Source organism: Impatiens glandulifera, chromosome 4, assembly GCF_907164915.1.
Source record: "Impatiens glandulifera chromosome 4, dImpGla2.1, whole genome shotgun sequence".
NCBI classification, from domain to species: domain Eukaryota; kingdom Viridiplantae; phylum Streptophyta; class Magnoliopsida; order Ericales; family Balsaminaceae; genus Impatiens; species Impatiens glandulifera.
Genome location: NC_061865.1, coordinates 55,176,646 through 55,193,531, shown reverse-complemented (window position 1 = coordinate 55,193,531; position 16,886 = coordinate 55,176,646). Strand labels below are relative to the sequence as shown.

The window sequence follows — 16,886 nt, the reverse complement described above, 5'->3', positions numbered from 1 at the left end:
CGAATTCTCTTCTCATACTACTTTGTCTGTGCTTGATTATAGAATTCCAACCTCGATCCCAGCAATCAAGAACTTGTTTCTTGAAATTAAGAACTCAGAAAGCTAAGTTATAATTCAAGCTTAACATATTGGTATCAGAGCTGGACGATTCTCCAAATGGTAGAAACTCGCCAGCAATCAGAAATGGATGCGCTTAAAGCCCTAATTGAAAATTTGTCCCAACAAGCATTTGTTATGTAAGAAGCAATAGACCGAAGATTGGATGCGGTTGAAGAACGAATGGCATCCTTTGAGAGCGGGGCGTCTGGAAATGAGCAAGATTCCCGCCACAGATCCTACAATGATAATTCTTGCCACGGTCCTTCCCCATTTAGGCCCCAACACCCTGGCCAGAATTGTGACACACACTATGTTTCTCCAACCCGCTAATCAAGGTCGACTTTCCTCGGTTTGATGGCTCCGATGTGGAGGGTTGGTTAATATCTGCTGAGCGATTCTTCAGGGTGGACAAGACTAGTGATGCCACTAAACTAGAAATTGCACCTATTCACTTTTCTGGCGAAGCAAGATTGTGGTATGGATCTTATCTCCAGAACCGCAATCATATGGAAGCCTTATCTTGGGACGTGTTCAAGAGAGACCTTATGACACAATTCGGGCCCTCTATACATGATACTCCAATGAGACGATTAATGAATATAAAACAGGTTAGTTTTGTTCACGAATCAATCTGCAACACATGTCGATCTCTCAAAAACTCTACAGCATGCCAAGGGAATACGTTATAGATTGCTACTTGTCCGGTTTGAGGGAGGAGATTGCGAACTACATCCGGCTGCGATTTCCTGGGTCCCTAAACGAAGCCAAGGCCATGGCCATGACAATTGTCCAAGAAGCAACATATAGATCCCTGATGAGCAGCGGACACTTATACAGCGTTGAACCACCACTGCTGCCCAATCCATCCAATATTAACACAGCCTGGCCCTGCACATTTTATCTATCATCAGCCTGGCCGAGCAGCGGACATTTTATCCATCCAATGGGGAACATGCCAGTGGTGATCCTAGTTGATACAGGCAGCACCCATAATTTTATCAATAGCATGATTTTGGAAAAAAAATAGGCCACAAAAGCACCGCAATCCAGGCGCAATCAGTTAGTGTGACTGATGGGTCCAATATTTTATGCTTTAGCATTTGCAAAGACTTGAAATGGTCTATGGAAGGCTATGACTATCAAACAGAAATGAAGGTAATTTCCCTACACACAACAATTGTTCCCGACATAACCCAGTGAATATTAATAATGCTCCAAAGAAGACTCCAAATAGCATTGATACCTTTACAATGTAAAAGAAGACGAGGGACGTCTCCATATCCTTGAGACACTAATGACATGAATTGATTAAGTTAAGACTCTTACACATATATCTATCATCAGTTAAAATACCATCGTTGATCGCACTCCACCCGAAAAAAGAGATATTAATGGACCCTAAACTCCCATAATTTCTCCTAAAACGGCTCAGTTAAAACAACTTTATCAAAAAGGCAATAGCAGTGTCCCACATGAAACTTATCCAAATCCCTCTATTGCATTGCATCGTGTTTCATCGGAGATACCCCTTTGTTGATAACTAAGGATAACAATCTACTATGAGAAGAACTTTCTTTAAAAGATAACCTCCTTCTATATATCTGATACGATGCACAAAATTTTGAGAGCGATAATCGTACATGTTCTTGACTGTGGCATCTCTACAAATAACAATAGAGGCCAACACATCGAAAACAGTCGCAAACACTTACACCCACACCGAGCATCCTCCCCAAAACGGATTGATGAACCATCACCCATGGTAAACAAAGAATGTTCACAATAATTTTTCATATGATTGATATTCAACTCCATATGCTACATCCCACAGGGGGATTGGATATTTTGTGAACCAACTAGACTAATCCAACCCATATTTTCTTCTAATCATGTTAACCCGAAGACTTCTCTATTCTAAAACAAAATGGCCACACCATTTTGACAATAAGGCCTTATTAAAAGCATATAGGTCATGAAAATTCAAACCTCCTTCATCTTTAGGCATTTTCACTTTGTCCCTACTAAAAATTTGTGAAAACGAAGACTCAAAGGACTCCCATTAAAATTTACACATCAACCTCTCCATTTTTACAACTACACTTTTAGGAATAACAAATAATGACATCATTTAAGTATATTCCAACACACTTTTGATGAGAACAATATGATCTCCCTGAGAGATCATCTTGTTTTACAAGATAAAGAGTTTTTTCCATCTTAGAGATAATCGGATCCCAATAGGCTTTAAAACGAGTTTTTGCAACCATTATGAAAAACATCTAATGACAAACCTAAAATATCCACCAAACAAGATTTTCTGCTAACTAGCATAGATTCAGAGAAGAATATTTCAGACTGACTAAGATTAACACATTTTTAAACCCTTAATAAATAATGCATTACTGACTAATTAAGGTATAAATAATGCTGTTCAATAATTAGTTAATAATGCAAAATAATATAATATTTTGTCGGAGCGATGATCAACATAAATATAAAAATCACCTAGTTACTAGTTACTCCTACACTTGAAATATATTTCAACCAAACATGGAATCTTCTGTTTACAACCCCTATTACAAGATTAATTTCATGTTTCAATAACAAAGAAAGATATTTAACTATAAATTATTAAATACCAAGAAAACAATGCCCTGAATGACTTTCTTTCTTTGTTTTGTAAATTCCCACTTTTAATGAATAGTAGTAGAATCCCGCCAAATGAATTACAAATCATGAAAACATCTTCTTGTCAAGACTTTTGTTCTGAAATTGACTTAAGGCTTGACTAAATAGAGGATTTTAAGGTTTTCTTTTGAGATGTATCATTGGAGGAGCTAAAAAGAAATAACACCATATGCCATGTTCCTAAGATATAGTAAGGAAACATAACCGTTTATATCAAATAAGGGAATAAGCGTTTCATCACATTAATGTTGGATGGATGTCCCATTCTCAATTGCATACTATATATTAAAACAAATATATAGATATATTATACATACATTAATTTATCGGCACTTCAAGTACATACAAATTGTCTGTCATCATTCCTTTAGCTATACAGCCATTTCGGCCCCCATGTCAATTCCTGCAAGACATATATAGCTAGAATTAAAATAATTTATCTTTGTTTGTTATCAAGTTTTAGACATAAAATGTTCATTTAGCTCGGTGGTAAACAGTAAGTTTTAGACATTATATTATGTGTGGTTGAAGAGATAATCATATTATATTATGTTTGGTTGCTTTGGTGAAGTCTGCAAACATATTATATTATTTCTCAAAAACACATTATCAATATCATCACTACTTAAATGTTAGTATTACCCCACTAAGATAGCTCAGTGGTAAGAGTTGGCTTAAGAGACCAAAAGGTCATGGGTTCGATTCAATCTGAAAATGCTTTGAGTTTAAGCGAGATCCATGATTGTGGAGTGTCATGCTAATTCCTCTTCAATTCTAAAAAAATAATAAGATATCTACTGCCTCATTCTCTTCTTCTTCCTCTATTTTCTTCTCCTCTATTTCTTCTCTTCTTTGCAGAATGTCTTTTTCTCTCTAGAAGTGATAGAATGAACAACATTCTTAGGTTTTATTTGTTTAATTGAATGCTTGATTGAGCTGGACCAAAGGCCCAACAATATCCCCCTCCAGCCCACAGAGAGAGGCACACCAATCTTCAAGTCATCACTTGGTATTCATGCCGACAAGTCGACAACAGAGCTCGAGTTTGTCTTTTGGAACAATCTTCGTAAACATGTATGATGGGTTGTTATCCATGTGGATTTTGTTCAGCTTCATCTGTTGGTTTTCTATTACATCTCTTAACCAATGAAATCTCACATCAATATGCTTAGTTCTGGAATGATATGTAGCATTCTTGCTCAAATCTATGGCACTCTGGGTATCATAGAAAACAACTGCATCTTCTTGTTGCATACCAAGATCTAGGAGAAATCTAATCATCCACAATAACTTCTTATCAGCTTCAGTTACTGCAATGTATTCTACTTCTGTTGTTGACAAATGCACACATTTCTGCAACTTGGATTGCCATGACACGACTCCCTCGGCAAAAGTAAACTCATAACCCGAAGTGGATTTTCTGTGATCTAGATCTCTAGCCATATCAGCATCTATGTATCCTTCTAACACAACTTCACCATTTTCAAAACTCAAACACAAATTGGAAGTGCCTCTTAGATATCTAAGAATCCTCTTCACTACTTCCCAATGTTGTTTTCCTATATTAGAGAGGAACCTACTTACCACACCGACTGCATGCGCTATATCTGGCCTAGCGCAAACCATTGCATACATCAAACTCCCTACAGCTGAGAAGTATGGAACACTTGACGTTTCATAATTTTCTTTCTTTGTAGATGGACACATTTCTTGCTCAATTTAAAATGGCTAGGAAGTGGACAACTTACTTCCTTTACTCCTTGCATGTTGAATCTTTCAAGCACCATTTCAATATACTTTTCTTGTGACAACCAAAGTCTCTTAGCCTTTCTGTCACGAGTAATCTGCATTCCCAATATCTGACGTGCTTGGCCCATGTCTTTCATGTCAAATGTCTTGAACATCTCCTTCTTCAACATGACTATTATATGAGAATCATGTTCTAAAATCAACATATCATATAAAAGGATTAGAAACTTTCCATAAGAAAATCTTTTGAAGTAACACACGGATCTGCCTTGGTTCTCTGGTACCCATGACTCATCATAAAAGAATCAAATTTCTTGTACCATTGTCTCGGAGCTTGTTTCAAACCGTATAGACTCTTCTTTAATTTGCAAACCATGTTCTCCTTTTCTTTCACTTCAAATCCCTCTAGTTGTACCATGTAGATGTCTTCTTCCAAGTTACCATGAAGAAATGCAGTTTTTACATCAAGTTGCTCAAGCTCAAGGTCTAAGTTAACTACTAGACCTAACACTGTACGAATTGAAGTCATCTTTACCACTGGTGAGAAAATCTCCTCAAAGTTGATGCCCTATTTCTATCAAAAACCCTTTACAACAAGTCGAGCTTTGTACTTCATAATTTCTCCATTTTCATCTCTCTTTAGCTTGAACACCTATTTGTTTCTCAATGCCTTTCGGCCCTTAGGAAGTTCAATCAGCTCATATGTGCCCATCTCTTGCAATGACTTCATCTCATCTTTCATTGCATTCTGCCACTTAACTTTGTCTTTATGAACTTGTGCCTCCTGAAAACTTTTTGGATCTCCTTCTTCTGTCAATAGAATATACTCTGAAGAAGGGTACCTTTTAGAAGGTTGGTGCTCTCTTTTAGACCTTCTTAATGGCGGCTCTTATGACTCCTCTTGATGATGTTGCTCCCCCTGCTCAGAAACATCATAAACAGTCTCATCATCATTACTAGCATTCATGTTAGAGGTTTCCTCAGTGGATTGTTCATTATGTTCATCTTCATCTGTTACTGTTGATTGTACATGTGAAAGAATTGGTATGAGTTCTATGGACTCATCAACTCTCTATAACTTCTCATTAATTTCTAGATTTATCCCATTTTGGCTCTCGAAGAACACAACATCTCTGCATCTAACAATTCTTTTCTTTTCAGGGTTTCATAATTTGTACCCAAATTCCTCATTTCCATACCCAAGGAAAATACATGGAATTGCTTTATCATCCAACTTGGATCTTTGCTCCTTTGAAATATGCACATATGCTTTGCATTCAAACACCCTTAGATGCGAGTATAAAATATTATTTTTAGACCATACTCTTTCTGGTATTTCAAACTTCAAAGGAACAGAGGGTGACCTGTTTATGAGATAGCAAGCTGTGCGAACTGCTTCTGCCCAAAATTGTTTTGGCAACAGTGTCATCTTCAGCATGCATCTCACATTTTCTACAATGGTGCAATTCATTCTCTCATCCACACCATTGTGTTGTGGAGTTCTAGGAACTTTTTTCTCATGTCGAATTCCATATTTTACACAATATGCTTTAAACTCCTTGGAGGTATACTCTCCCCCGTTATCAGAGCGAAGACATTTCAGTTTATTGTATGTATCTCTTTCTACCATGACATTGAACTCTTGAAAGTAATTAAATACTTGGTCTTTCGTTCTCATTAAATAAACCCACACATTTCTAGATGCATCATCAATAAATATTATAAAGTATTGATTGCCACCCAATGACTCCTCCTCAAAAGGACCACACATATCAGAATAAACCAAGTCCAGCACATTTTGTTTCCTTTCTGATGTTTGACTAAAAGAGACTCTGTGTTGCTTACCAAATGGGCAGTAGTCGCAAAGATCTAGAACCTCATCTTTGGTTGAGGGGATGAAGCTTCCTCACCAGAACTTGTAACCCTTTGTCACTCATGTGGCCGAGACGTTGATGTCACATATTTAAAGAGCTTTCAGCTTGTACTGCATTCAACCCATTCTTGAGTATCTTCACATGTGTTCTATATAAGGAGTTCCACGACTTCCCTTTTGCTACAATCATTGATCCCTTTCTGAGCTTTCATTCTCCACTACCAAGGTAATGCTTGAATCCATCTTTGTCCAATGCACCACCTGATCTCAAGTTTAGACGCAAATCAGGAATATGTCGCACATCTTTTAGTGTTAACTGATGTCCCAACTCTGTCTGCAAACAAATATCACCAATACCCACAATGCTCGAGTGACTAGTATTACCCATCTTCACTATACCAAGATCTCCAGCCTTGTAAGTCATGAATAACTCTCTATTTGGTGTAGCATGATAGCAAACACCTGTATCAACTATCACTCAACTCCTTGGTGACCTTCTACATGTAGATATTGTTTATTTTCACAAGAAAGAATCACTACATCATCTGCAGTTACTGTGGCTGTGGTATTTATGTTTTCATCATCTTTTTTCTGATTTTTGTCTTCATTTTGTAGTCTTTTCTAGGCTCTACAATTTTTTTTTATGTGACATTCTTTACCACAGTGATAACACTCTCTTCTCTTAGATTTTGATCTGCCTATGGATTTGCTATGGCCTCTTGATTATTGTCGATATTCAGTTCTTCCCCTGTTCTCTGTGACAAGGGCTTGTGCACTATTTGTATTAGTTGACTTCCTTCTTGTCTCCTCATTGAACAAGCTGCTAGTAACTATACTCATAGTAGGAACACCATTCGGAGCTGCATTACTGACTGTCACAATCAATGTCTCCCAACTATCGGGCAATGATCCCAAGAGCAATAAGGTTTGCAACTCATCTTCTAAGGTCATCTCCATCACTGACAATTGATTAATCAAGCTTTGGAACTCATTTAAATACTCAACAACACCTGCACATTCTCTGAATTTCAGATTTACTAACTTTTGAATCAGAAACGCTTTGTTACCTACTGTTTTCTACTCATACAATGACTCCATCTTCTTCCACAACTCATGTGTACTCTTCTCACTTGTTACATGGTGGTACACGCTATCATTAAGCCACTGTCTGATTGTGCCGACTACTTTCCGGTTAAATTTTGTCCAATCACTATTAGTGATATCTTTTGTCTTCGCACTATCTCCTTCAACCGGCTCATACAACTACGGTCCATCTGGTCTTCCAATTCCTCAAGAAATTAAAAAAATCAGGGTCCTTAGTCTTGTCCCCTCCAGCGGACAACTACGTTCATTGGCCCTCTCGGGAGGTTCAACACGAGTTGTACGAGATCTTCATCGATAAGGATCTCCTCACCATTGGCCAATACCAGGGAACTCTTATCCGAGTCAAAAGATCTGATTACGTTTCTGGAAAAATGCCCTAGGCAAGTGGAGACACCCAATGTAAGAAGAGAACCAAACCCGATTTTCTTCACAACTTCCTTCTATTCTACGCTCAATTTAGGAATCATTTGATAAAGGCCATGAGGGGATGATCTTGTTAGAAATGCCACTTTCCTTTTTTTGATGGTTTTGGTTTTTTGGGGAGATGGTGGTAAATCTTCATCGACTGGTGTAGTAGATGTAGCAATATTAATGGTTTCTGGGGGTGAGGGTGGTAACTCTTCATCGACTGGTGTAGTAGATGTAGCAATAACATTGGTTTTTTGGGGGGAGGAGGTGGTGGTAAGTTCTCTCAACATGTGTAGTACCTGCAGCAATATCAGTAGCTTCAACACCAACTGTAGAAACTGATTCATCAGTCGATGACTTCATATTCGTCTCCGTCTTTGTGTTCGTCTTCGTATTTCTCTTCCTCTTCCTTTCATATTTAAGCAAGTGAAACCTCGAAGTCATTATTTTCGGTGGGATAACATAAATCAGTATTCAACTAAATAAATGGAATCAATGGGTGTAAAATTAATAGAAAATATATAAACACAATAAGATTAACCCAACTCTCTGGTTTATTGCCGGGATTGACGTTGGATACAGGATTGGTGGCGGTTTCGTTTTCTTTTATGCTGTTACAAACTGACAAGACGACCTCTCGGGGGTCGAAGGTATCCACTTCCATGTTGTTGCCTTGGTTTTCTGACATTTTCAGAAGAAATCCTTGTAGAATAGAAGAAAACTCTAAGGTTTCAACGTTTAAAATTTGATGATCGTTGGGAGATAGAGAGAGAAGAATATGAACATTTGCTTATGAAAATTAAGAGTGGAATTGTAGCGGGAAATATATGTTTCAATCCTCCTAAATTAAGTTATTGAAGCGAAGAATTTTTTCGCTTTAAATCGTCTCTTCGAAAATAAAATTTTCATACAAAATTTTAATTATAAAAATAAGTAATTGAAGCGAAGAAATATTCTCTCTTAATCGTAACCTCGTTAAAAAAAATTCATAAAGAATTTTAAATATAAAAATAAGTAATTGAAGCGAAGATTTATTCGCTGCATGTAATTTCCCTCCGTAAGTGTATTTACATGATAGGTAAACTGTCTTCTCACGGGTGGGTTGAGGGTTTTACATTAACGTCAGGTTAAAAAGAATTGAAACGAAGAATGAGTCGCTTTAAAGGGTCTCCTTAAAAATAAGTAATTGAAGTGAAGATTTCTTCGCTCCTGATCGCGTCTCTCCGTAAATAAAAATTTCATAAAAAAATTAAATTCAAAATAAGTAAATGAAGCGAAGATTTCTTCGATCCTGATCGTTTCCTCATAAATAAAAAATTTATAAAAATTTAAAAATAAGAATGAAGTAATTTGAGCGAAGATTTTTTCGCTGCATATTATTTTTCATAAATTTAATTAATATTTAATAAATGAAAATATTAAATTTATGTTAATTTTGGTATTTACATACATGGGTAAGTGTATTTCCATGATAAGCAAACGGTCTTCTCATGGGTGGGTTGGGGGTTTACATGAAGATCAAATTTAAAATAATTGAAGCGAATTTCGGATTCTCTCTCCCCTCTCCTACCCAGATTGATTTATTAATATAATAATAAAGATGCAATTTGATTGGTCCACAACATGGGAACACGGGAATCGGTAACAGAAGATCCGGATTGAATAAATGGGGGAATAATTAATACAGTTTGAGCAAAAGAATCAAATTGAAAAGGGAGGGAGCACGAAAGAACAATCTTTAATTGAGCAATATTTATCTTCGTCCTGGTTTCTCTTAATTCATGCCTATTTGCAGCATGCATTCCTATAAACAAGAGCAAATCACATTAAGCTAAACTTATATATGTTAATATCACACACAAATGATTAATTAGGTGGTACCCTTGCAGCCCTGGAAATGGATGGACACAGTAATTAATATGAGCTGACATATATATATATATATATATATATACTTTATCATCTAATCAAGGTAAGAAAGCATGTATGTATTTATTTATTATGGAAATAGAATAGAATAGAGAACATGGATGAGAAGATACTTACTTCCCCCATTAATGGCTAGCTAGCTAGACTTTCTTTTACTGGAATATTTACCCTCCAAATCTTCTCATTCTTCTTCATCATCTTCTGATTCTTCATCCATGTTCTCTAGTCTCTCTACTGGTTCTTCTTGTTTCTGTGAATACAAATTAATAATAATAATAATAATGTAGTAAACATAACACAATAAATGAGAGAGAGGGAGAGATTACCTTGATAAATAAATGACGCAATGCTTTGTTAACGTCACCTTTCCAAGTATCCTTTACATTTACTTTTACTTCTTCTCTATAATTATGACCATAATAGAGATGGTCCATCCTTGGAGAATATTCCAAATAGCCGGTAGAGAGTGCCTCTAGCTTGGGGCATCTTAACACCTCGAGCGAACTGAGTGATGGCAAGGCCCAAGTATAAGCAACATCACTAAAGATCCTCAAACTTGATAGTTCCATGAGGTACAATCTCTCAAGGAGTGGCAAGAAATGAGTATGTCCTAGAGAATTACTTCCTCCTCCTTCTTTAACATCATCTTCTATTATTATTATTAAATCCTCCTCCTCAATATTCTTCATCACCACTTCCATCATTCCACATTTATAGATACTTATACTCACAAGATGCTTGGCAGCGACTCTACCTATATTCTCTGAAAACAAATATCTCAATTTACCACATCCATCAACAGTCAGGAGTGTCAAGTTTTGAAATAAAAGCACTCCTAGTCCTGGCTGGTTGATTTCATACACATGTATTAAATTGCTTAAATTATTCAACCTCAGTTCGCTTAATACAGGAAATATCTTATCATGATGATGATGATGTCCTTCTCCCTCTTTCCATCCTACTATATAATTTATCTTTGTCAATTCCTCTATTGTCAACTCTTCTAAGGAAGGAAATGAGACCTGCATACAAAATAAAACTCATGCATTTACATTTATTAATTTCTCATACAATTAGACAACAAATCTCCATATATATTATAATCATTTTTTTAATTTACCTTATAATGCACAATACTAATTAGTTTTCATTGTAATACATAATTCTTATTTATGTATATTAATAATTTAAATATTCCCCAATTACTTACACTTAACTATAATACTGTTTTAACTTTACAATTATAAAAGTTACCTCGTCATCTTCCGGATGAAAGAGCGCATTTTCATTTTTATAACTGTTGTCCATATTGTTCATCACTCCAACAAAACTCACGAGTTCTTCTAGATGATCAAGCTCCAATGTCTTCAAATTAAGGAATAATAATAATATGGGTTGTTGAATTTCCTTGCCATAGCCTTCATCATCACGACGTCTTCTTACTTGTCCAGTCTTCCTTTCTACTATATAATTTATCTTTGGCAATCTATATACACTCAACTTTTGTAAAGAAGGAAATGAGACCTGTATACAAAATCAAACGCATCCATTTACATTTAAAATTTAACATAAAAAATTAGTCAATAAATCTCATATATTCTTAGAATAAAAATATCTCAAAATTTTCACAAGAATTAGTTCTATTTCTTCTTCAATATCGTGATTATATATCTTAGTCTCCATCTGTCTTTCCATTCTACTTTATAATTTATCTTCGATAATTTGTTAATTTGTCAAGTTTTGAAATAAAAGCACTCCTAGTCTTAACTCTAACTGGTTGATTTCATACATATGTATTAATTAAATTGCTTAAATTAAGCAACCACAACTCTCTTAATGCAAGAAATGTCTTAGATGATGATCTTCTCCCTCTTTTCATCCTACTATATAATTTATATTTGGCAATTCCACTATATATGTTCAATTCTTTTACAGAAGAAAATGTGACCTGCATACAATATAAAACAAATGCATTTACATTTAATAATTTCAAATATAATTACAAAGAATTTCCACATATATTATAATCATTTTTTATTTTAATTTACCTTATAATACCCAATACTTAATTTTCCTTGTAATATATAATTCTTAGTTATATATATATATATATATATATATATATATATATATATATTCCCAATTAATTGTAAAACACTAATAATATTTTAATTTGGAATCAAAATTAAGAAAAAAAAATTACTTATATACACAGACAAAGTTACCTCATCATCATCGTCAGGATGAAATAATGCATTTTGATTTTTGCAATTGTTGTCAATATTGTTCATCACTCCAACAAAACTCACGAGTTCCTTTAAATGTTTAAGCCGCAATGTCTCCATATTAGGAAATACTAATAATTCCCTGCCATGCCATTCCTCGATATCATCATGAACTCTTACTTGTTCACTGTTCCTTCCTATTATATAATTTATCTTCGGCAATGCACTTATTTCCAATTCGTGTAAAGAAGGAAACATGACCTGTATACAAAATCAAACACATCCATTTACATTTACTAATTATACATATACATAATTAGTCAATAAATCTCATATATTCTTTGAAAATAAAGCATTACTTTTTACATTTACTAATTAATACTTAGTTTTCCTTTTATATATATATATATATATATATATATATATATATATATATATATATTACATTACTTTTTATTATTAGAAAAGTTAATTATACTACACTACTAAACTTAATAACAAAATTTTACTTTCTATTTTCTATTACCTGATAATCATTGTGATAAAATAGGGCATTTCGCGACTTTTCTTCCTTGTCACCCAAATTGTTGACAGTAATGACAAAACTCGTGAATTCGTCCAAGGATTCAAGATACAATGTCAACAAATTAGGGAATTCAATTGATTTTCTCTGTTGCTCTCCTACACCCATTGTTACTCCTACTACTCCGTTCAACATTTTACATTTTCGAATGGTTAAATTTCTAAGATTAGAAATAACCTTCATCACCATGCTATTAGACACCATGTTATTAGAGAAGTCAATATATTGGAAATTGTCACACCTATCAATATTCAACTTTTGCAATGATGGTGGCAAGCACAAAGTTTCAATATTTAGAATAGATGTCATACTCAGCTCCTCCAAGTAAGGTATTTCTAACTACAAAATAATAAATAAAAATAAAAATTACTCACAATAATAAAACATGTAATTTTTTTGCTTGATATAACCTTTTAATATTTTTTTATAATAAAAAATTGTATAGTAATCATACCTTGGTTGGAAAGATAAATTTCTTCAAATCATTTAGCTCCAATGTTTTTAGTTTATGAAAATGAATCACATTGATTACTTTGCAAAAGCATTCCAGCCTAGACAAATCACAAAGCTTAAGTGTTTCCAAAACATTGAACTCAATTTTATTGAGTTGTTCTTTGTCATCCTGAAAACTAACAACTTCTTCCATCATTTCACATTCTTCGAGAACGAGAACTTTGAGATTTGTGAGATTCTTTGATATTGACGTAGAACATAAGTGCCTCATTTGATTGCATTTATATAGTTCGATACGCCGCAAACAACGACCAAGTTCTGAAGTCTGCACCGATGACGGTGACTGTGGAAAAAGGGATCCACATTGTTTAAGCACAATATCCTTCAACGATAGGAATTTGTTTATATGCGTCTTCTCCCACATGACAGAATCAGCACATAAATATAGATGAGTAATGTCCTTTTCTATTAAGACCCCAAGTTCATGTATGAGACTAGTATTGTTTCTAACATTCTCCAACCATAGTCGTCTTTCCTCACTTTCATATTCACTATATTCACTATATTCTCTTGCTCCTCCTATTCTTATCTTGAATTGTTCTAACAATGTTGAAGAAGAAAATAGCCTAACACCTCTCGGCACTTGTTCAATGTTGGGTACCTTCAATTCCAATCTCCATAATTTATGTAAACAATTTAACTCATCAAGTCCTGCTGCATGATTGTCTCCATCATTAACGTCTTCATTTTGTAGTTTCCAATCTTTAAAACTCTTCCACATGTACAATTCTTGTAAATTAGTAAGCTTAGAAAGAACACCATTGATTATGAAACATTTGCACTTAGTCAAATCCAACAACTTTAAGTTTGTTAACTCACTTATTTCATTAGGCAAATCTTTTATACTTGAACTTCGAAGGCTAAGGACTTCCAAACACTTCATATATCCAATGGAAGATACATTGGTTGCCATATCCAAACTCAATCCATCTAAAGATAACATCTTCAACTTGGCTAAAGAAGAAGAATATGGAAACTCACTAATCACGCTGTGAAATCCGTTTATATCAAGAACTTTGAGATTATTTGCTCCTTGAAATAAATAATTTCCTGATACTTTAATATTTGGATGGTAATAATATGAATTATCCAACCGTAGTATTTCCAATTTTGAGCCTCGAAATCCCATAGAATCAAGTACTTCTAGATTATTATTCTGCAACAATATAGATATCATCTTAGTGTGTGGAGTAACTACATTCTCTAGTTGGTTCACACCATCGTACTTTAGAAAATGAATACCCTTCTTTTCTTGTTCTGCAATTGAAATTCCAACATCTCTTATCAAATCGTGCATTTTCACCGCATGAAGTTCTCCTGGGTATCGTTCTTCAAACTTTATTAGCAAATTTCTCCTTATTAGGTTGTCCACTAATGTGTAGACATGAACTCTTATCCGTTGAAGGTTATTTATACCTTTGAAATGCTGCAAACCCACCGCATAACGATACAACGTCTCAATGGAAATGATCTCGTCTTCTCCAAATAAACAGCAGAGCAAGAACAAGAACTGGGCATTGAGATCTTTTAAGAAGTGATAACTGGTTTCCAAAACCTTATTTATCTTGTCTGTATGTTGATCTAGACCTTGATTCCTCAATTGAAGTAGCATATTCTTCCACTCGTGCTTGTCTTTTCCTATAAGAGCTCCACCTACAACCCCAAGCGCGAGGGGCAATCGTCCACATTCTTTTACAATTTCTTTAGCTATTTTATTCTTCCAATGAAAATCAATATCAACAACCTGTAAATCAACTTTTATGGTAAAAAAATTCCAAGCTTCTTCACTTGACAATACGTCAAGAGAGAATTCTTGTTTGGTGATGATCCGTTCAGCTGACCATAAACCTTGAATTCTAGATGTGTAAATAATTTTACAGCAACACCCAACAGCATCTGATTTTGTTATTGGAAAACCAAAAGCGTTTAAATCAAACTCTTCCCAAACATCATCCAACACGACAACAACTTTCTTGTTATTAAAAGTGTTTCGTAAACGTTCTGCTCTTAAAGTCTTACCCTCTAAGTCTTTAAGAGAAGACCCTAACATCTCTGCAACTTCTTGTTGGATAACATTGAAATTGGGACTACTTGAGACAATTGAAATAACTTGAACGTCAAATAAATGCTTATGAGAGTCTTTTACCTCTTGTAGTATTTGCTTGGCTAACGTGGTCTTTCCAATACCTCCCATCCCGCATATCCCAATTAACATTGTCTCGTCGTCCCGTAACATCTCAACGATGTTTTTCATAATCTGACTTCGGCTCTCGAAATCACGAGCATCTCCGTTGTAATAGCGCATATTTATGGACGGCATGGGTAAGGCCTGACCTGTATGCGGCAACTGACCACCGGATTGAAGAAGCTCGATGAGAACCAAAGATGATTTCTTCCCCTTCCTTCCCAAAGAAAAGCGCAAAATTAGATTAGGGCACCATTTGATGGAGAAACACCCTTTTTGAAGCTGGGCCTTTTCATTGAGAACACTCTCTGCTTCTACAATTTTTCCATCTGCCTTCTCAATCCACAACTGGGCTCGATCACCCAGAGTTTTTCCCATCTTCTTTTCTGCATCTTCCATTCTTTGTATATCGTTTCTGGTTGCTTTTAGTTCGTCTAGTCGAGTTTCGAGTTCTTGAATGTTACTGTTGAAGCTGAAGAAATAGCCAAGTTCTCGTTGAATTGGCTTAATCAGCAACTCTCCGATCTTTCCTCCTACACACAAAGCAACAGTTTCTTCCATTTGTGTGCCTTGTTCTCTCTTTGTGTTCTTCTTTGTTGAATTATTATAATTTCCTTTGTGAGCCTAATTGAAAATCAATTATTGGAAAAATCTGTGGTTGCATGAATGAATCTATTTTTATTAATCCACACTGCATGAATAGAGTTATAACTTAAAACAACTAAAAAATAATTTCTAGGACCAACATGGATTTTTTTTTTTATTTAGATATGAGTAATGCCATTTTCAAAAGTAAAATAAATAAAACAATTAGTGATGCTAACATAAAAATAAAATAGTTGACAGCTAACATATATATATATATATATATATATATATATATTATTTTAATGTCAATTATTGCAGTCGGTGATATGTCTCTATTCTTTGGTTTCGGAGTTGTTTTTGTGTCACTAATGATTCAAGCTATTTATTTAAAATTTTATCCCACCTAAAGTATTTAATAACATTAATATAAAATTTATTTTATTTTGAATAAAAATTCATAATTAAATAATATAGCATATAACTCAGATCTTTAGTGTTATGGATTTGAGTCTTCACTTTTTATCATTTTAAAAAATAATATTTAATTTATTTTATTTCTTAAAATGGTTTGTTTGCTAGAAGTCCTTAAGGGCTTGTTTGGTATTTGATTATTTAAAGTTTTTTGTATCAGGTTTTATGAAAAAAAAACTAAATTATTTAAGTTTTTAATTGGTTGAATTATTATAATTTTGTATATTTAAAAGTTTAAATTTTATTAAAATAAAATAATTTGAATATTATACATTTATAATTGATGAATGAAGTGATATGGTAGTTATAAAAAAAATATAATAAGATAATCTTTTTTCATAAAAAAACAAACAAAACTTTATAAGAACCCTTCAATATTAGGTTAAATTATTTAATAAAATTAATATAATATTCAATATTATATTATGTATATGTGCTATTTTAAGGTCAATTATTGGAGGGTAAATTATT

The 16,886-nt window shown here is 34.2% G+C and overlaps 1 protein-coding gene across 1 annotated transcript; it reads right to left on the bottom strand.

Moving 5' to 3' along the window:
• Positions 1–10,031: 10,031 nt before the first annotated feature.
• LOC124935435 (disease resistance protein RPS2-like) lies at positions 10,032–15,937 on the bottom strand. Its single transcript, XM_047475868.1, has 6 exons — positions 13,113–15,937; positions 12,602–12,997; positions 12,076–12,336; positions 11,149–11,374; positions 10,177–10,889; positions 10,032–10,100 (listed from the first exon to the last, which is right to left on the bottom strand). Exons 1-6 carry the CDS (start codon positions 15,915–15,917, stop codon positions 10,032–10,034), a joined length of 4,470 nt encoding a protein of 1,489 aa, XP_047331824.1. The 5' UTR covers positions 15,918–15,937.
• Positions 15,938–16,886: the final 949 nt, after the last annotated feature.